This window comes from Antechinus flavipes, chromosome X (genome assembly GCF_016432865.1).
Source record: "Antechinus flavipes isolate AdamAnt ecotype Samford, QLD, Australia chromosome X, AdamAnt_v2, whole genome shotgun sequence".
Lineage (NCBI taxonomy): Eukaryota > Metazoa > Chordata > Mammalia > Dasyuromorphia > Dasyuridae > Antechinus > Antechinus flavipes.
The window spans coordinates 85,354,859-85,373,162 of NC_067404.1; the positions used below are offsets into that span (position 1 = coordinate 85,354,859).

The window sequence follows — 18,304 nt, forward strand, 5'->3', positions numbered from 1 at the left end:
CCCGCTGTTGGCTCCCTCCATCCTCTTCCCTCCTGCTGGGACACCGAGCTTGGCCTCCCTGGATTAAGGCCACCCAGCATGGAGGAGGGAGGTGGGAGGGGGGAGCCAGATGGTCCTGGGGGGGGCCTCGGGAGGATCAGGCCGGAGCTTCTCTGTGCGGTGGCCCTAATGGCCTTCCAGCAGGGGCGCTGTGCCGCGCGCACCACCAGCCCCGCCCCCCCATCCAGTTCGTGCTCCACCGCCAGGGGGCGTCCGGCGAACCGAGGAACGAGAACGAGAATGCGCAAGTTCTGGGAGCCCTGAGGACTACGAGTCCCAGAGAGCCATGCGGTAGTTCCTCTCTGTTCACAAGGACAGGGAAATGAGGAGGAAAATAAAACTACAAGTTCCAAAAGGCGCCGCGCGCTCAAGTCAGGTGACCTGGTTTTTCACCCTCCTGCTCTGAGGCGGAACTCAGGAGTCCGATCCCGGCGCGGAGGCTATCGAACTGACCATTGTGTGCTGGAGGGCGGCATGGAGGAGGCCGACCGGATTCTGATCCACTCGCTGCGCCAGGCGGGCTCGTAAGAACCCGGGGAGTCGCCCGGGGTCTTCAGGGAAACTGAGGAAACCTGGCGTTTCCTCAAATAGGCAGCGCCAAAATCTCAACAAGGGTTCTGGGCCCCGGGACTCCCCTCCCCCTAGCCAGGGACTTCAGTCCTAGGATCCCTCCAGCAAGATCTCCCCCCCTCCCCCCCGCCCTCCCCCTCCAGCTAGGGCCTTGAGTCCTAGGAGCTCCCCGCCCCCCCAGCCACGGACTTTGAGTCCTAGGATACCTCCCAGCAAGATTCTCCCCCCCCCCAGCCAGGGCCTTTAGTCCTAGGATTCTCTCCCCCCCAGCTCCCCCCCAGCCCCAGCCAGTAACCTGAGGCCTGAGCCCTCCGTCCCTGACAGGGCCATCCCCGAGGATGTCCAGTCCCTCCGGGCCTTCACCGCGGAGCTGGCTGTGGCGGCCGTGGTGGGCTGCCTCCAAGTGCTTCGCCCCTCCCTGAGCTCTGGCCTCACCCCCCACCTGCCTCCCGGGATGTCTGCCCGCTTTCGGCTCGGCGTGAGTCTGGCCCAGGCCTGCTCGGTGAGTGTTGGGACCCCCATTGGAGGGAGGAGAAGGAAAGAGGGAGCTGCAGGAAGCAGACGGCGCGCCTCACCTTCTGTCCCTTTCTTTGCTGGTCACATGGCACCAGGACCTGGGCTACCCCCGAGAGCTTGGTTACCAGAGCTTCCTGTACCCGAGTGAGCCGGACCTGCGGCAGCTTCTTCTCTTCCTGGCAGAACGGCTGCCCCCCGACCCTGCCCAGGAGAGCACCCAGCCCTCAGGTATCTGGGGCCTCCCGGCAGGGAGGGGTTGGGCCTGCCCCATCGGTTCGAGACTCAAGTTGAGCCTTCCTCCCCTGCTCAGTAGGTGAGTCGGCCATCCTGCTCCGGGCCGTTGGCGCCCAAGTCAGGGACCTCCTGGCGGAGCCGTGGGTGCCCCCGGTCCTGAGGCCCCAAAAGCACCAGGTAGGATTCCTCCCCTCCCTGGCCCCCGTCTTCCGCCCCTGGCCATGCTGCCACCCGACACGCTCCCGGTCTCTCCCCATCTTTCTCTTGCCCAGGACCGCGTCCGTCCGAAACCTCTCCACGTTCAGTCATTCATCCTCCCTGATGCCAAGAGCCTGCAAGGTGAGGGAAGACCTTGGCTTGGGGGTTTTGGCCCCCACGAGAAGCCGGCGCCACTTCGTATGGAAAATGTGCCCCGCGAGCTGCCTGTTGCGGGAGGGCCGGGGCTGACGCCAAGGCCGTTTCTCCCTCCCTCTTGCCAGATGCCTCTGAGGTGCGGGAGTTCCAGGGGGGTCCCCTGGTGGCCCCGGCCCCTGCCCAGATCCCGTGTCAGGCCAGCCGGGTGGCCTCGTTCCTAGAGGAGCATGGGGCCCAGCTCCATGAGCTGCCGGAAGGAGACTCTGCTGGAGATGTGGACAAGGTGAAGCCAGCCTCCAGCCCCTTCAGCTCCTCTCCGTTCATCCATCCCCTGCTTTCTCACCCTCACTCTCTTTCCTTCCTCTCTCTGCCCTCTGCTTGTGCAAACGCCCTCTGCTTAGGGAGCCTCAGCCTTGCCTGGGTGTTAGGGGAGAGAGCTGGGCCCTGGGTGAGGACCAGCATGGGGAACGGAGGGGTGCAAGGCGCTCCTTCTCTCCTCGCAGTCTCGCAGGAGGCACCTGGCCCCGCGGCTGGTGGAGCAGCTGAGGCAGAGCTGGGGGCAGGCTGCATCCGGCGCCTCGGGGGTGCCAACACCAGGCCGGGACCTGGGCGAACTCCTCTGTGGCTGGGGACCTGGCTCCGGAGAGCCTCGAGGGAAGGGCTCCAGGTTCACACACGCCGAGAAATTCACTTTCGCTCAGGTAGCAACCGGGGGACGTGCAGGCGGCCAGGGGCTGTGGGCAGTGGACAAGGGGTCTGGAGGCGCATCCCTCTTTGTCCTTCCCTTCTCCCCCAGGAAGAGGAGGCCACCCGTGCTCCACCTTTGGCCCCCACAGAAGTCCCCTCGCTGCTGTCCCCGCTGTCCCCCGGCCGCTTGGAGCAGGAGTTGCGGGCGGGGCAGGAAGCGGAGCTGGCATCTCTACAGGATCACCTGGAGCTCGTGGGCCAGAGCATCAAGGAGGCTGGGGCCACTGTGAAGAGGCTGACACTTAGCACGGGCCAGGTGGAGGGGGGATGATTTGGGGGGGGTGCAGCGGAGCTCTGAAGGGTGCCGGGGGTGGGGGGAGGAGGAGGATACTGACTGGGAGCCGGCATACAGGTGGAAGCAGAAGCCCAACAAGCCTGGCTGAGCACCACAGAGCGGGAGCAGGCCCGGAGGCTGAAGCGCCGGGCTGTGGATCTGCTGCCGGACGCCCCCAGCAACCTGGCCAAGCTGCAGGTCGGTGGGGCTGGCCAGGAGGGCCTGCTGGAACCGTGTGCGCTGGAGCCTCTGCTGACTGCCTCTTTCCCCTTCCGCCGAGTCCAGGTGGTGGTGGAGGCCAGTGCCCAGCGTGTCATCCACCTGGCCGGCCAGTGGGAGAGACATCGAGTGCCGCTACTGGCTGAGTATCGGGCTCTGAAGAAGCGCCGGGACCAGAGAGAGGTGACCACACCTGCCACACCCCCTCCTCTGTGGTCTTGCTAGCCTCCCTTGGGAGTGGGGGGACCAGGCCGGACGGCCTCCGGGGTCATCGCCCAAGGAACCGTCCCTGAGTCAGGTGCGGAGGAGCTGTCGGCCCCGCCCCCAACCTTGACACTCAGGGAAACTGAGGACCCTCTCCTTGCCATCCAGTTGGAGTCGTCGCACAAAGCGGCCGAGCTCCAGGTCCTGCAAGAGTGCGTGTGTGCGGCGGCCGCGGAGGCCCGCCGCAAGGAAGGTTTATACAAGCAATTGGTGAGGAGCGAGGCCAGCGGGTGGCCCCCCGAGGGGGAGGAGGGCCCGGGGCTGGTGGGACGCTGACGGGACCAAGAGCAAAATGGCCCCGGTTCCCCGCCCAGGTCGCCGAGCTGGACACCCTGCCCGGGGACATGGCTCGTTCGGCCTACACCCATCGCATCCTGGAGATCGTGGGCAGCATCAGGAAGCAGAAGGAGGAGATCACCAAGGTGAGTGTGTCCGAGGCCCCCGCCTCCCAGCCTCCCGGCCTCCCCGGCCCAGCCTCCCCCTCTAGCCACCTCTCTTTCTCCCTGGCTCTCCCAGATTCTCTCTGACACCAAACTGCTTCAGAAAGAGATCAATGCCCTGACCGGCAAGCTGGACCGCACCTTTGCCGTCACAGACGAACTGGTCTTCAAGGTGGGTGCGCCAGGTGCCCGGGAGGAAGGCCGGGCCAGCGGGGGGCCCCTCCCCTCCTTCTTGGGCTCCACACAGTTGGCGTATGGCTGGCTTGGACTCAAGCGGGACCATCACCGCCTTTGAGGCCACATGGAGAGGTAGCGGCCCAAGGGACCATCTGGGCCTGAGTGGGTGCCGTGAGTCTCAACGGCTAGCGCCAGCCCCCCAAGCTCTTGGGCGTCTCCTTCCCAGGCCTGGATGCAGAGACTGAGTGCTCTCACACTAGGTGGGGGAGAGCCGGTCTTGGGTGGCGTGGACCCGGGTGGGCCTCCCAAAGGCCTCCCTGCAGCCAACAACGGGAGGCTTCTGGTGTCGGTTGTAGGTTGGAGGGAGGGGGTGGCGGGGAGGTGGGGGTATACAATGGCTGCCACAAGAGGGAAAGGTTGGGGTATGAACGTCCACTTGGAAAAGCCCCCTCAGGCACCCCCAAGCCGCCGGCTTTCCTCTTCTCACCTGACGGCTGGGGTGAGCGGCCCAAAGCCTGCCCAGATGCCGTGGCCTGTGGACTCCCTTCCAGCCATGGGACCGCCCAGGCTCCTCGGGCCCCGGGCCCCGCCCTGCCCTCGGCCCATTCCCCTCACTGCTCCCACAGGACGCCAAGAAGGATGACTCGGTGAGGAAGGCCTACAAGTACCTGGCGGCCCTGCACGAAGTGAGTTGGCTGTGCTTCCCCGGGGCCACCCCCATGCCCCCACTGCGGGGGTATCTCCCCCTGACCTCCCCCTCTCCCTTTATCTGTCCCAGAACTGCAGCCAGCTCATCCAGACCATAGAGGACACTGGGACCATCTTGAGGGAGGTCCGAGACCTGGAGGAGCAAGTAAGGAGTCAGGGAGGACGGGCTGGCCTCTGCCCAGGTAAAGCCAGGACCACCAGCGTAGCCTTCCCTTTCCTTCGACTACCGGGCGCTGGGGTCGAGGAGAGCTGAACCCTAGCGTGGGAGTCTCCATGAGGCTGCTCCCCGAGCTGCTGCTGGCACTGGCACGCATCTGAGACAGCACCAGTCCCTGGCAGTTACCACCGGGGAGGAGGAGGAGGTGGCCACGCCCCAAGAGTTCTCCTTAGGGAGCAGAAGGAAGTCTAGGAAGCTCTTCAGGGCTCAGTGGGAAATGTCCAGGAGGGACTCACTGAGCGCCCCCTCACACAGTCTCACACACGCTGGGGCCATCGGGACCTCGGGCCACCTGACTGGGTAACAAGTGGCACAGTCGGGGACACCCTCCCTAACGCTCACACACTCCTCAGATCGAGACGGAGACCGGCAAGAAGACTCTGAGCAATCTGGAGAAGATCCTAGAGGATTACCGGGCCGTCCGGCAAGAGAATGCGGGCCTGCTGGGCCGAATCCACGAAGCCTGAGGCAGCCCTGGTCTCTGGGCCTGGACCTCCCTGTCCTGCCTCTCCCTAGCCTGCCTGTCCTCCCGTCCCCTTTTTCTCCCCTGGATCTCCCCATTCCTTTCTTCTCCCTCAGGTCTCCCCGTCCCCTTCTCCCCCTGGGCATGAGCCCTGAGAGCTCTTTCCTTCAAGCACACCCTCTGCCAATACACGGTTCAGCTACAAGGCCTTTATTGGTGGAAGGAAACCAAAGCCCTCCTTCACCTCCCCTCCCCCTCCCCCCCAAGAAAGACAGCCAATAAAGATGTTTCCTTCATCAGCCTGGCTCAGGGGAGGCTGATCAGCTGGGGGGCAGCGGGAGCCAGGCCTCGGGCACGGCCACTGGGGCACAGGACAGCAGGCGTTTCAAGTCTTGATCTCTGAGGGGACAGCGGAGAGGGTCACTTCACCCACTGCAGGACGGCCCTCCTCCCTGGCCTGGTCAGAGGAGCTTCCGGGAAGTGAGTTTAGCAGGGCCAGAGCTCAGGCCGGGGCCCTGGGTACCTGCTGGGTCTCGGACTTCTCTTCTTTCGGAACTCAAACTCGTCGACGGTCCACACGGCCCCCTTCTCATTCTCCACCCGGACAAAACATTTGTGCAGGCTCAGGTTGTGCCGAATGGCGTTCTGTGGGGAACGGGGGCACCTGAACCTTGCCATTCTCCCCCTGAGTTTCCTGGACTCCAGAACCTTCTGAGATGAGGCTCTTTGGGCTCCCCCCCCCACCCCCCCCCCCGGAGCTTTCGCCTCTCACCTTCCAGGTGGCTGGATGGGTCCGAAAGAAAGCAAAGGTGTGTGTGAACCAGTGGTAGATCTCGTTGAGCGTCCGCTGTTTCTCAGGGGCTTCCAATATGGCCTGTGGGCAAGAGAGGCAATGTCCCCCTCTCCCTCCCTGGAGCTATCCTTCATCCCTAGCACCCCTGGGGGAGGGCATTTAGAGGAAGGGGGTCCTTTCAGAGCTCAGTTTGGGCAGTCAGAAGAAAATGGAATCCAAAGGCAGAATCTCTTGGTTTATGGAGGAGGAGACAGGGAGGGGGATGGCCTCTGCCAAATATGTGCCAACAGCAAAGCCGGGGTTCCACCCCTTTCAAACACACACCAGATCCAGCAGCGATTAGGAATGGGCTGGGAGTTGGGGATGGGGCAATGGACCCTGTCAGGTCAGGGTCAGGGAAAAAAACTTGTTTGGGTTAGTGGCACAGGCTGGGTTTGGATAAAGCTAAGGAAAGGAGTACAAGGAGAACTATCCCTCCCCCAAGGTGGGCTGGCCTCCAACCCCCTCCAAAAGTGGCTTCCTCCCAGCTGACCATCTCCCTCTTCCCGTCTCGGCCCTTCCCAGGCTCAGTTGGGGTGCTGCCTCTCCCCCTCCTCTCTCCAGCTGGCCCGTTTCTTTCTTGGCTAGCACCAGCGCAGTAGGTTCTGGGAAGGGCAGGCAGTTGTCCTTCATTTCCTCCCTCTCTCCCTCTCTCCCAGGGAGATCTGTATTCACTGAATTTACTTGGAGGTGACTTCTGGGGGTGGGGTCACCGTGGGTTTCAATTTGGGGTCGAGGCCGAGGCCAAGTTCGGGGCCTTAAAGGGGGTTCGGGTGTTTGGCTTGGGCCTAGGGACGGCATGCCAAGCTCGCTTGGCTCGGCTTACCCAGCGGATGAGCGTGGCGTAGGTGAAGGGAGGCCGCAGGTTGTGGGATCGGAAGTATTCCAGGTTATGGACAAAATCTGAGAAGAGGTGCTCAGTGAGCCAACTGGAGGCCCTGCTAATCCGAGGCTCTCCCCTCCCCCCTCCCCCCCCCACTCCAGGGGGCCCAAGAGAGACCAGTACTTCCTCCAGTACTGAAGGGGCTCAGAGGAGCTGGTGGCTGGGCTGGGCCACCTGGGCATGCTCACCTGGTGACATGTGGCTGCCCCACAGGTGCCTTCTGACAGCAAAGAGGCCCTGGCCTGGGAGGTGTGCTTCCTCCTTGTCTCCCAGGGACCCTGGCCAGGCTGCCCAGGCGGGGCCCAGGCTCCCTGCTGGGCAGTAGCTGGCTTTCTCTGTGGAGGGGCTCTGGGACCAGAGAGAGGAGAGGGAGACTGAGGCGCTGGGCAGGGGAGCCCTCGGAGCATCACGAAGGTGCTTCAGGTTATAGCTTTTCAGTGGGAAGGGGCGGTGTCCTGAGGTTCTTTAGCCCCATCCCTTCACAAGTGAGGAAGGTGAGAAGGCCTCCAGAGGAGGCTCAGTGACCACCTGGGCCTCTCATCAATGCAGGCCATGACTGGCCCTAAGGTCGCGTGTCCGGTTTGTAAGAGCCCTCATGGGCCGGGGAGGCCCACTCAAGGGAGCCATCGGTAAGAGCGGCTCCGCTGCCAATGTCCTAAGACTACGGGCAGGTGTGGAGGCTCCCGTAGGGGGAATGGGCCCACTCACCAGAGCCAGGGGCTTCGCCAGTGCCAGCTTCCCAGAGAGATGGGCCTGCATGGCCCCCAGCTTCTCCTTCTCTAGGAAGAGCTGGGGGAAAGAACAGAGATAAGCCAGTTGCCCAGTGACCCAGCCCCCAGCCGCCTCCCTCAGTGGCCTCACGTCCTTTTTTCTTTGGACCCGTCCCTTCCACCCACCTTGCCCCTCAGTGATAGCTCACTTCTACGCTACATTGACCACACTGAGTGCTCATGATAGCCCTGGGAGGGAGGTGTCATCGTGATCCCCGTTTTACAGAGAAGGAAGCCTGAGGCCCGCTAAGGTAAACTTGCTTGGGTAAGGTAAACGCAGCTGGGCTGTGGGCGAGGCCCAGTCCCGAGCTCTGCCCAGAGCAGCCGGGCAGCTCTGTTGCAGCCTCAGGCCACAGGCGCCCAGCCTGACCTGGGAAGTGACCCTCTCTCACCTTCTGCTCCAGGTTTTGCACCACCTCCTTCTGGATGAGACACTGGGTCTTCCCCTTCTCATCTGGGCGGTGGGCCTCCTGGAGGTGTCTAGGGGAGGGAGGTGGGAGAGACAGAATAGCTGGAGCTGTGTAGCCTCAGCAGCCGGGCCCCCTCGCCTCCCTGGTACCCGGCACTCACTTTACCAGCTCTGCCACCTCAGGGAAGACCTTTTCACAGGCGGGCCACCAGCAGCTCTGGGAGCTGTCCAAGGTGCACATCTGCAGGATGCTGTGTGGGGAGGGAGCCATGGGTCACTGCCCTGCTCTGGCTGCCCCTGGGGAACTTGGGCCTGATTTCTTTCCCGCTCTTGCCTGAATTTCCCCCAGCACACCCACCAGCAGGGCTCTAAGTGCCTCAGTTTCTCCCGCCCCATTCTTTTTGGTACAGCCCTGGGAAGCACTGACAGGCCAGAGAGTGCAGGGAGGCAAGCCCTCTGGCAAAGTGAGGTTCAAGGGCACATCATACATCACATGGACCCAGAGGTGGGATCGGAACTCAGGACTTCCCAATCCCGCTCCCCACAAGGCCAGGCTGCCTCTTGCCAAGAGCCTCCAGTCGTTCCCCTTCCGAGCTTTGGGCCGCTGACCTCTCCTTCTTGGGGCCGAGCCGGAGAGCAGAGGCATCCCCGGGGCTGGGCCCGGTGGGAAAGGCACAGAGGTAAGTCGTCAGCATGTTGGCCGGCTCCTTGGGCAGCCACTCCAGGTTGGCAAAGTTGATCCCTGGAGGGGAAGAGAGAAAGAGCAATGGAGAAAGCCATCGTGAAGGAGGACACCTGGTGCCCAGAGAGCCTTCCCGGGCTCCATGGCCTTCAGCGACCTCTGTCTCGGGAAGACGGTGAACCCCGATCCGTGGCAGTTAAGAAGTCTGGGGCTTGTGATGGGGGATGGACTGCAGGTCTCCTGGAATTGCACTTTTAGGGTTCTTTGAGCCTCGGATGGGGAAGACATTGTCATCCCCCAGCCCAGCCCCCAGTAAGCCGTTACCAGGAGGAAGGCTGTGCAGCTGGGCAGGTCTGGTCTTGAGGGTGATGACTCCAGGCGGCGAGGGCAGATTGAGCAGGGCCGGGGCGTTCAGGGGCGTCACGTGCACCAGCGGGGGCCGGCTGAGGACCTCGGCGGATGCCAGCTAAGGAACGGGAAGGGAGAAGAGAGTCTCTGAGGGCGGCCCTCGCGGCTTCTGTCTCTCTGGGGGCAGCCACCCACAAGATGGGGGTGTGAGGGGGTCGGTCTGGCCGGATTCACAGGGAGTAGGTGGGGCCGACACCGCTCCATCCGTACCTGGTGTACAAACTGCTGCTTTTCCTGAAGCAGGGCCTGGGGGTGCAGGGACGTGCCGAGCTGCGTACCTGACGAGGCCACCATCACCATGGGGCCCGCCGGCAACTGGGAGGGGAAGATTAGAAACTGTCACAATCTCTGGCTGGGGAAGGATCCCCTGGAGGGGGCATCTCGTGCAATCCATGCTGGGACAACATGGCCAGCAAGTGGGCCTCCAGCCTCCGCCCCAAGAAGCCCATTACTTCCCTAGGCAGCCCCATCTGCTTTGGGAGAGCTCTACCCACTGATCTCAAATCTGTTTCTATCTGGGGCCAAATGGATGTCCAGGGCTCAAGATGGAAGCCAGCCTAACTCCCGGGGCCCCAGATCACTGTCTCCCTGGGCCTTCTGTGGCTGCCCTTTGTGTCCCTAGCCTTCTCTCTAGTTGAGCGAGCCAGGGCGGCAGCCTGTGGAGCTGCCCGACGGCCCGATCAGGAAGGGAGATTCTGGTTTCAGCTGCTGCTGCTGCTCTGTTCCTTATGGGTCCTGGGGATCTCCATGGAGACCGCTGGCAGGACGACTCCATGAAAAAACAATTTCTGTCCCGGGGGCCCGATTCTCTCTTTTGGGGGGAGTTCTGGGGCCGGAGGTATTGTATCTGCAGTAGCCACTGGGCCAGGCCCTTTCCCATCTTCATTTGGGCTCGGCCCACAGATCAATGGGCCGCGTGCGTGGACCCAGAGAGCGGGGACCAAAGGGAAGCGGTTTCCACGTGCTCCCGATGAGGGGGTGCTTTGGAATTTTTCTCTGTCACTCGCTACGTGACTGAAGTCAGTTATTTGCTCCCCCCTTCAAATATGACGGTAGCTATGTATTTCGGGTTGCCCAGAAGCCACCTGATCAAGTGTGTCTGTCCCTTCTGTCTCTGTCTCCCCTTTATTCCCCCTCCCTAAGGTTTGGGTTGGGATGGGGGGGCAGGTGGTAAGGAAGGTAGGTACCGTAGTTGGAGGGGAATTTCTCCCGCTGCTGAGATCTGCATAAGAAACAGACAGCGCCCCCTCACCCCTTCAGAGAGACCAGAAACCACTTCCTCTGTTCTCTTCCCCCAGTGATTCAGATATAGGGGTGAAGGTTCCCTTAATGCAAGGAGAGGGCACCCTCCCTCTCAAGTCCTTAGCCCCTTAGGCCCAGACCTACCTGCGGTGACAAGGCAGTTGCCCCAGTGGGTCCCCCTCGGGGGGGAGGTCCAACCTCCCAGGATGGAAACTCCAAGGGCCCTCTGGTCATCAGCTCGGTATTCTTCATGTGAGCCACGAGGCCGGAGGAAGCCACGGAAGAGGCTGCCGGGATTTGCTGTGGCTTGGGGTTGGGCATCAAGCCGGTCCTCGGGTAGCCTGAGGAAGAAAATATGGTTGTTGGGTCCAGACAGACTGAGATGGGCTTCGTGGGAGAGAGGTGAGAATCTCGAGGGTATGATGGGAGAACAAGAAGTTCTCCTCTGTGTGGTCTTCGGGCCCCGGAGAGATGCTGCTTTCTCTATCTCAGGCCGAGCGCCCCCGTACTGGCCTGGCAGGGGGGATGAGTGCATGTGTCTGCTAACAACAAAACAGTTTCTCCATTCTCCTCTCTCTGTCTCTCTCTCTTCTTCTTCTTCTTCTTCTTCTTCCTCTTCTCTCTCTCCTCCTCTCTCTCCTTCCGTCTTTGAAAGAAGACTTCCTAAGAGGAGATCATTAGGGAAACTGAGATCCAGAGAGGGGGGAGGCACAGGCAAGTTCAGACACTGAAGGCAGTGGGCAGAGAAACTACTTAGCCAGCTCGATTTAAGTCCTCCCGAAAATAATGACGTAATCCTATTCCGGAGCCTGAGGTCTCGAAAACAATTGATTGGGTTCAGTTGGAGAAAACTAAAATGGAGGGAAAACCCAGCCCTGCCTCAAAGGGCCATGTGGCAGCCTGGTGCTATTTTTAACACGGTACGAAGAGGGCAGTGGAAAAGTCATCCCCGGGACTCTCAAGTTCTAAGTGGCTCGAATTCTATGAATTTCAAATTCTAAGATTCTCTGGTTCCAAAATTCTGCGAATCTAAGTCTTGGAGTTAGAATCACAGACTCTTACCCCGGTTCAACTACTGACTCATTGGAGGGCGCTGGGCAAGTCGGCCCTTCCTCTGCTCTCTCCCCGATGGCAGGGGTCTCGATGGCCCCATCAACTGATGACGGGTGGGCCAATTCGTTTTTAAAATCTCTCTGTTTCAGCCACTGCAGGTCCAACCCACATCAGTACCATCTCCCACTCAGCCTCGCGCCATCCCACACGTGTACCAGAGAGTCTTAGAATCGCAGAACGCTCCGGCTCTCAGACCGATTCCTGGAATATCCACCTCTTCCACCTCCAAGATTCAAGTCTGAGACCCAGCAGAACCCTGGGATGTCGGAGCCTTAGAACGTCCCCCTCTCCAAGGGAGAGGAGGCCGCGGGCCTGGGGTTACCGTGACGCTCGTTCCCCCGGAGAACTTTCTAGGGGGAAGAGCACATCCAGCTGGAACTCGGTTTGGGTCTGGGCTTTCGCCCTTATTCTGCGTGCCGTTTTATCTCGGGGGAGGCGACGGGGATTCGTCCTCACGTCTCGGACCGTTTCCTGGGGGCCGCGCCTCTCTCGGCAGACCGGCGTGATGGGGGAGATGGTCGGCTCGAGCGGCCCTGCCACCCCCAGACTTCCCGCCACGTCACTGGCGACGCAGGGGAAAACGCCACCCCAGGGTTTCGTTCTGAGAAGCGGTGGGGCCTGCCCGGTAGCCTGGGCCCCTGAATTCTGGACTTATGACGCGAATAGCAGCGGAAATGGGTGATATCCGGGAAAACGTGCCTTGCGGCAACTCCACCCTTGGGTCCGGGACCCTTCTCACCTTCTAGTGTGATCTGATCTAATCTCAACAGGCTTCCTGGAGCCCAAAGGCCTCGCCGGGGCATGGCTCCCCATCGCCCGTGGCGTTCCAAGCTCCTTTCCCAGCTTTGCTGGCAGAACTAGAGCAGCTGATCTGCAGCGATTCGCTTTGACTCTCGGGGACTCGCTTTTCTCTATTCTAAAGGCAGAAGGGCTGAACTAGGCAGTTTCTGAGATCCCTTCTGGCTCAAAACCCTCATGCTCCCAGCAGCGAGTTGACCAGCCTAGAATGGGCCCGTCAGCCATTTCTCCCTCTATTGCCCCCAGCTCCCACCCTCGGAAGAGCGGGTCTTGGAGGCGGCTTGGGCACATCTGCCATCCTGTGCAGGCTTCTTTGGTTAATGCCTTCGGTGGTCCGAGTTAAGCCTCACGGGGGCTATTCTGGCCTCGCTGACTTCCGTGGCCCAGACTAGGTTCCCTCCCTCTGAATGTGCTCCCTAGACCCTCCCGACGGGACACTGAGGACAGCTGAGGGGGCCCCGTTCTGGCCACAGTACTGCGGCCACACAGCCCGCCGCCGAGACCGGACCTCCGGGCTCTCGGCCTCCTGACTGTCCTCCATCTCCCGGACAGAAATCAGCGGCACGTGCACCAAGCCATCCTGCTTCCTTAACTTCTCCAACTCTGCCGAGGGCCTGCCATCTTCCAGTTCCTTCCCCCTTCCTCACACCTACCACGCGGTGATTGTCCCTGGGCAACATCTCTCCCCAGTGCAGGGACTACTGTGAGACTCTGCCTCGTGACTGGCCTCTGTGCCTTGAGCCCCGACCCCATCCCCATGGGGAAGCCTAGCTGTGCCCCAGGGCCCTTGGGAAGCTTCTGAGTTGGAGTGCACTCCTCTCCTTCACTATGCCGGCTGACTCCTCTGCTTTGAGTTGTTTTTCATCTGCCACGTCTCGGCCCCTGCCTCAGTATCCCTGCCGTGGCCACCCCCCATTCCCACTCTCCCCAGTGCGTGGGCTCCTCTCCCCCGGCCCTCTGTCCCCTCTGAACAGACCGATATAAGAGGCAGCGTTACACAGTGGACAGAGGGCTGGGTTGCAGCCCCATCTCAGACACCTCCTGCTCTGCTTCGAACCCGTCGGTTCGCTTTTCGGCGCTCTGGGCCGCTTACAGAGACCAAATCCCTGGGCCCGGCTAGTCCCGGCGGCTCGGCTCATCCCGCGCCGGCCGGGCCGGGCCCTTTCTCGGCCATCCGCGTACCTGCCGGGCCGGGCCTGCGGACTCGGGAGCCTCCTGCCAACTTTGGCTTCTTGGGGTCAGGAGGGCCCCCCGAGTCCCCCCTCTCCCCACACGCGCAGCTTACAGAGCCTGAAAACCGAGGCCGTGGAAAGGCTGATGCGGACAGCGCAGCGGGGGGCAGAGCTCTCGGAGGTGGGCACCTGCTCCTCAGCTTTCCTGACTCGCGACTACCAGCGGCAGGGGGAGATCCGGCACCTCCCCCACCAGACCCCAGGAATCACCGAGCCCCGAGCACTTCCTCTGGCAATGGCGGCCACGGGTACGGAGGAGGGAAGGGACACTGGGATCCAGTTCTCAATTGTGGAGCCGGGTAAGGCTCCCGCCAGCGGCTCCCAGGGCGGAGCTGGGGAAGGGCCGGCAAGCCGGTGTGCTCCCAACCCCTCACCCGACCCAGAAGGGAACTGAGGCCCGCTGAGGGGAAGGAAGAAGAGTAACTCACCTCTCTCCAATCCAAGTGGTCCAAGTAACCGGTGTCGGCCCGTGGTAACAGGCACAGCCACAGCTAAACCGCTCGGAAGAGACCCGGCTCGGTGGCTGGAGAGCTCTGTGCTGGGCTCGGTCCGAGAGGGTTTCTGGCAGGTTAGAAGCTGCCTTATTTGTGTGTAAGTTGGGGTTGGGTTTTCCCCCCTCCTGGAGACTCTCTGCCCCCCCTCCCCCATGCTGATCTGAGAGACAGGGTCCCCTCCCCCCCATCTCCACTCCCAGCCCTCCGGCCTCAGTGGCAGCTTAGACGGGCCGGGGCTCTGGCAAAGCCCTCCTTTTCGGGCCTCGGTTTTGGTTTTTGGCACACGGGGCCAACAGAGTCTGAGCGGGCACGGGGTGGCAACAACACAATGGCCCCGGGCTGCCTGGGGGTCGGATGGCTCAGTCCGCCCGACGGGGCGGGTGCCGCAGCCAGACGGGCCGGGAGCAAAGCTCCGGATCTCAGGCTCAGCTCACAACAGACTTGCTAAATACTGGGCCTTTTGTTTTGCAAATGATGGTCGCTGGAATGGTCAGCCCCTCATCCCCCCAGCTCCAAAGTGGGGGCCCAGGCTGCACTCTTCCTGGCCCCTGCAAGGGCCCTTGCAAAGTGTGGCCGCGTGGGAACTGGCAAAGCCCCCAGGGAATGGCTTCTTTGTCCTCCCACACCGCACCGCTCGGCCACCCGCTAATTCCCGGTGTGGCTCAGTCCCTTCTTTCTGGGGCCGTCTGACGGCGACCTTCCCTCCTGTAGAGTCCGAGCTTGCACTGAAACATTACCTCCAAGACCCCACTTCTAGTACTGAGCCTTAAGACCCCCGTGACCCAGCGGAGCTCCAGCCTCCCTTCCTGCTCTGCCAGCCCCTGCCCTGCTCTGGGAATCACCTTGTCCGCGCCCCTCACCTCTTGGGGAGCACACAGGTGAGCCGGGACCTCAGCTCGGGTCTCGTGGCTCTGGGCGCGCGAGCAGAAGAGGAGGGGGCTCTAAAATGGAACCGCCACCAGTGCCTGTCTCCCTGGGACCCCGGCCCAGTCCCCCAGTGATCCCCCCACACACACACCAGAGGCGGAGAAAAGCGCATGGGAGAAGAGGTCCAGGGAAGGCAAGGAGGGAAGGGGAGACAGCGCGGCCGGTGGAGTTACTCACCTCTCGGCAGCGGGGTGGCCGGCTGGCTGGGGAGGGAGAGCAGAGGCTCAAAAACAAGGTGGCTTTTATATGGGAGGTGAGAAGAAAAACCACTGAAAACCGAACCCCCACGCTGACTTCTCAATCAATCCTGCCGCTCCTCTCCCTTCTTGGTCTAGTCTACGGGACTTCAACGGAAATTTTGAAATTCAGACTCTCTCTCCCTCCTCCCTTCCCCCCTCTTCCCCCAGTTTCCCTCCCCCCTTCTCCCCTCTCCTCTCTTGCTCTCTCTTCCTCCCCTCCTCTCTCCCCTCTTCCTTTCTCTCTCATTCCCTTTCTCCCTTTTTTCACTGTCCTTCCCTCTCCTTTTTCCTCTCTCCCTTCTTCCTTTCTCTCTCATTCCCTTTCTCCCTTTTTTCACTGTCCTTCCCTCTCCTTTTTCCTCTCTCCCTTCTTCCTTTCTCTCTCATTCCCTTTCTCCCTTTTTTCACTGCCCTTCCCTCTCTTTTTCTCTCTCCCTTCTTCCTTTCTCTCTCATTCCCTTTCTCCCTTTTTTCACTGCCCTTCCCTCTCTTTTTCTCTCTCCCTTCTTCCTTTCTCTCTCATTCTCTTTCTCCCCTTTTTCTGTCCTTCCTCTCGTTTTCCCCCTCTCCCTTCTTCCTTTCTCTGTCATTCCCTTTCTCTCTTTTTTCTGTCATTCCCTCTCTCCTTTTCCCTCTTTCCCTTCTTCCTTTCTCTCATTCCCTCCTTCTTTTCTCTGTCCTTCCCTCTCATTTTCCCTCTTTCCCTTCTTCCTTTCTCTCATTCCCTTTCTCCCTTCTTTTCTCTGTCCTTCCCTCTCGTTTTCCCTCTTTCCCTTCTTCCTTTCTCTCTCATTCCCTTTCTCCCCTTTTTCTGTCCTTCCCTCTCGTTTTCCCCCTCTCCCTTCTTCCTTTCTCTGTCATTCCCTTTCTCCCTTCTTTTCTCTGTCCTTCCCTCTCGTTTTCCCTCTTTCCCTTCTTCCTTTCTCTCTCATTCCCTTTCTCCCCTTTTTCTGTCCTTCCCTCTCGTTTTCCCCCTCTCCCTTCTTCCTTTCTCTGTCATTCCCTTTCTCCCTTCTTTTCTCTGTCCTTCCCTCTCGTTTTCCCTCTCCCTTCTTCCTTTCTCTCTCATTCCCTTTCTCCCCTTTTTCTGTCCTTCCCTCTCGTTTTCCCCCTCTCCCCTCTTCCTTTCTGTCATTCCCTTTCTCCCTTCTTTTCTCTGTCCTTCCCTCTCCTTTTCCCTCTCTCCCTTCTTCCTTTCTGTCTGCCATTTCCTCTCTGTCCCTTCCTTTCTGTATCTGTCCTTTACCGTCATTTGGAAATAAATAACAAGAGTAGTAGGGGTCAATGAGATTCTGCCCGGCAGAGGTGAAAATATGGGAGGAAATCCCAGAGCTTTTGAATACCTAAGAGAAGCAGGCTTGAAAGCCTCAGCCACGGGGCCAGGGCAAAGAGTCTAAGCAGTGAAGGCAGGCCTTGAGGTCTTGGTCATAGGCTAAGTATAATCTCGGGCTGGCTCCTGGAGCCAGGCAGACCCGGGTTGAAGAGCTGCTTCTGACAGTCAAGCTGTGCAGCCCTAGACCGGTCCCTTCCCCTCACTATGTCCCAAAGCAATGTTCCGGCCTGCATTAGGAGGGAGAATTTCCTCTGCCTGTAAAATCTCAGCTCAGGTCCCCAACGGTTCCTCCCCTCCCCCTATGCTACTCTCCACCCTCCTGAGTGAGCTGGTGATCTAGGAAGGGGCTAGGCCGTGCCCATTTTCAGTTTCCCTGCTGGGCTCACGCCAAAAGTTAGCCCTCTGTGCCCCGGCCTTCAGCAGAGGGCTGGCATTCCACCTCTGCCAGGGCGCCCTTATCTAAGGGACAAGGCCGGGGGGAGGATGCAGCAATGTATCTTCAGAGATTTGAAAAGCCTCCTAGGGACGACAGGCTGGGGCCGGGCTTGGTGGGAAAGGGGCTACTCCTTCAGGTCCCAAGCGAGAAGGGACAGATAAGGAAGTAAGTGTAAGGAGGCCCACAGCATCCCCCACCACGTGGGGGAGAGGAGCCTCTTCTGACTCCATCTCTCAAACTGGCCAGACTGAGACAACCGTTCTCCTTCTGGCTCTCCATGTTCAGTTTGGTTTTGTTTTTTTTTTCCCTCTGCCGGCTCCTTCCCGCAATGTCTAGAGGGTAAAGATCCCAGATTATCCACAGTGTGGGTGCCGTGAACTGGGGAGAAGGGAAGGACTTTTCTTCTTGAGCTGAGAAAGGAGCCCGGGAGGGCTTCTTTCCGTCCTCTTCTGTTTGTCCTTCTCCGTTTCAGGTCCCGGGATGTTTCCTGGGAGCCGGAACCATTGGCAAATCTTGAAGCCGGGATGGCAAATGGGATGGGACAGCCAGTCAGTGCAGCCGGAAAACCTGGAGAGCTGGGGGGCCCGAGACTGGGACACTTGGAACTGGGACTGTGCTTTATAAGAATTGAGCTAGTTTACAAACCTGATCCCCCCTCCCCCCCTTCCTCCCCTCCCCCCAGAGAATAAAATGAATTGGCCAGGAGGGGTGGAATTATGGCTCCCACATGTTGGGGGACTAAGTTTGCATATTATTATACCTTTTGAAGTAAATATTCCTTTGTAAAAGTTAATCAGACTGTTAAGTGGATAAATAGAACCGGGGTGCAGGAGAGCACCCCCTACATTTGGAGAAACACATTCTAGGGCTACAGCCAATGGCAAAGAGTCCAAATCCCGCCCCCCCAATCCCCTTAAGGGTACTGGAGAACAGTGGAGAAATGAAATCTAACCTAGCTGGTCCTCAGACAGTGCGCACCAGGGTTGGCAGTGTTATATGGCGAATCCCAGGGAAGAAAAAGTATCTGCTCAGGGCAGCACAGCATGTCAGTGGTAGAGCTGGACCCGGCACCCGGCTCTCTCTCGGGGAAGCAACAAAACCCAGCCCTCGAGGTTATTCTGTGTGCCTGGCACACACGTGTATAGCAGTCACTTCAAATGAATATCCATGTGGCCCACGTCCTAAAAAACTGTTTTCTTCTGTACTCCGTGTGTTTCCCCTGTTGGGAGGCGGGGAGCGGACTCTGTCATCAGACCCGAGGAACCCTGCCTCGGTACCATTAAG

At 60.3% G+C, this 18,304-nt stretch overlaps 2 protein-coding genes across 3 annotated transcripts; one reads left to right on the plus strand and one right to left on the minus strand.

The window, feature by feature from the left end:
* The first annotated feature begins 420 nt into the window (after positions 1-420).
* On the plus strand, positions 421-5,521 carry CCDC22 (coiled-coil domain containing 22). Of its 2 annotated transcripts, none has more exons than XM_051967949.1 (16): positions 421-563; positions 934-1,111; positions 1,221-1,353; positions 1,436-1,536; positions 1,632-1,698; positions 1,839-1,996; positions 2,217-2,414; positions 2,510-2,716; positions 2,813-2,932; positions 3,020-3,136; positions 3,326-3,427; positions 3,532-3,639; positions 3,734-3,829; positions 4,461-4,520; positions 4,613-4,687; positions 5,113-5,521. In XM_051967949.1, exons 1-16 carry the CDS (start codon positions 514-516, stop codon positions 5,224-5,226), a joined length of 1,884 nt encoding a protein of 627 aa, XP_051823909.1. In that variant the 5' UTR covers positions 421-513; the 3' UTR covers positions 5,227-5,521. The 2 variants fall into 2 exon arrangements, with proteins under 2 accessions (XP_051823909.1, XP_051823910.1); XM_051967950.1 differs by having other exon boundaries at positions 1,439-1,536.
* On the minus strand, positions 5,418-10,861 carry FOXP3 (forkhead box P3). The gene is made up of 12 exons (XM_051967951.1): positions 10,593-10,861; positions 9,417-9,521; positions 9,123-9,264; positions 8,726-8,858; positions 8,278-8,367; positions 8,100-8,187; positions 7,646-7,726; positions 7,126-7,285; positions 6,881-6,957; positions 5,995-6,096; positions 5,746-5,867; positions 5,418-5,621 (listed from the first exon to the last, which is right to left on the minus strand). Exons 1-12 carry the CDS (start codon positions 10,767-10,769, stop codon positions 5,543-5,545), a joined length of 1,356 nt encoding a protein of 451 aa, XP_051823911.1. The 5' UTR covers positions 10,770-10,861; the 3' UTR covers positions 5,418-5,542.
* Positions 10,862-18,304: the final 7,443 nt, after the last annotated feature.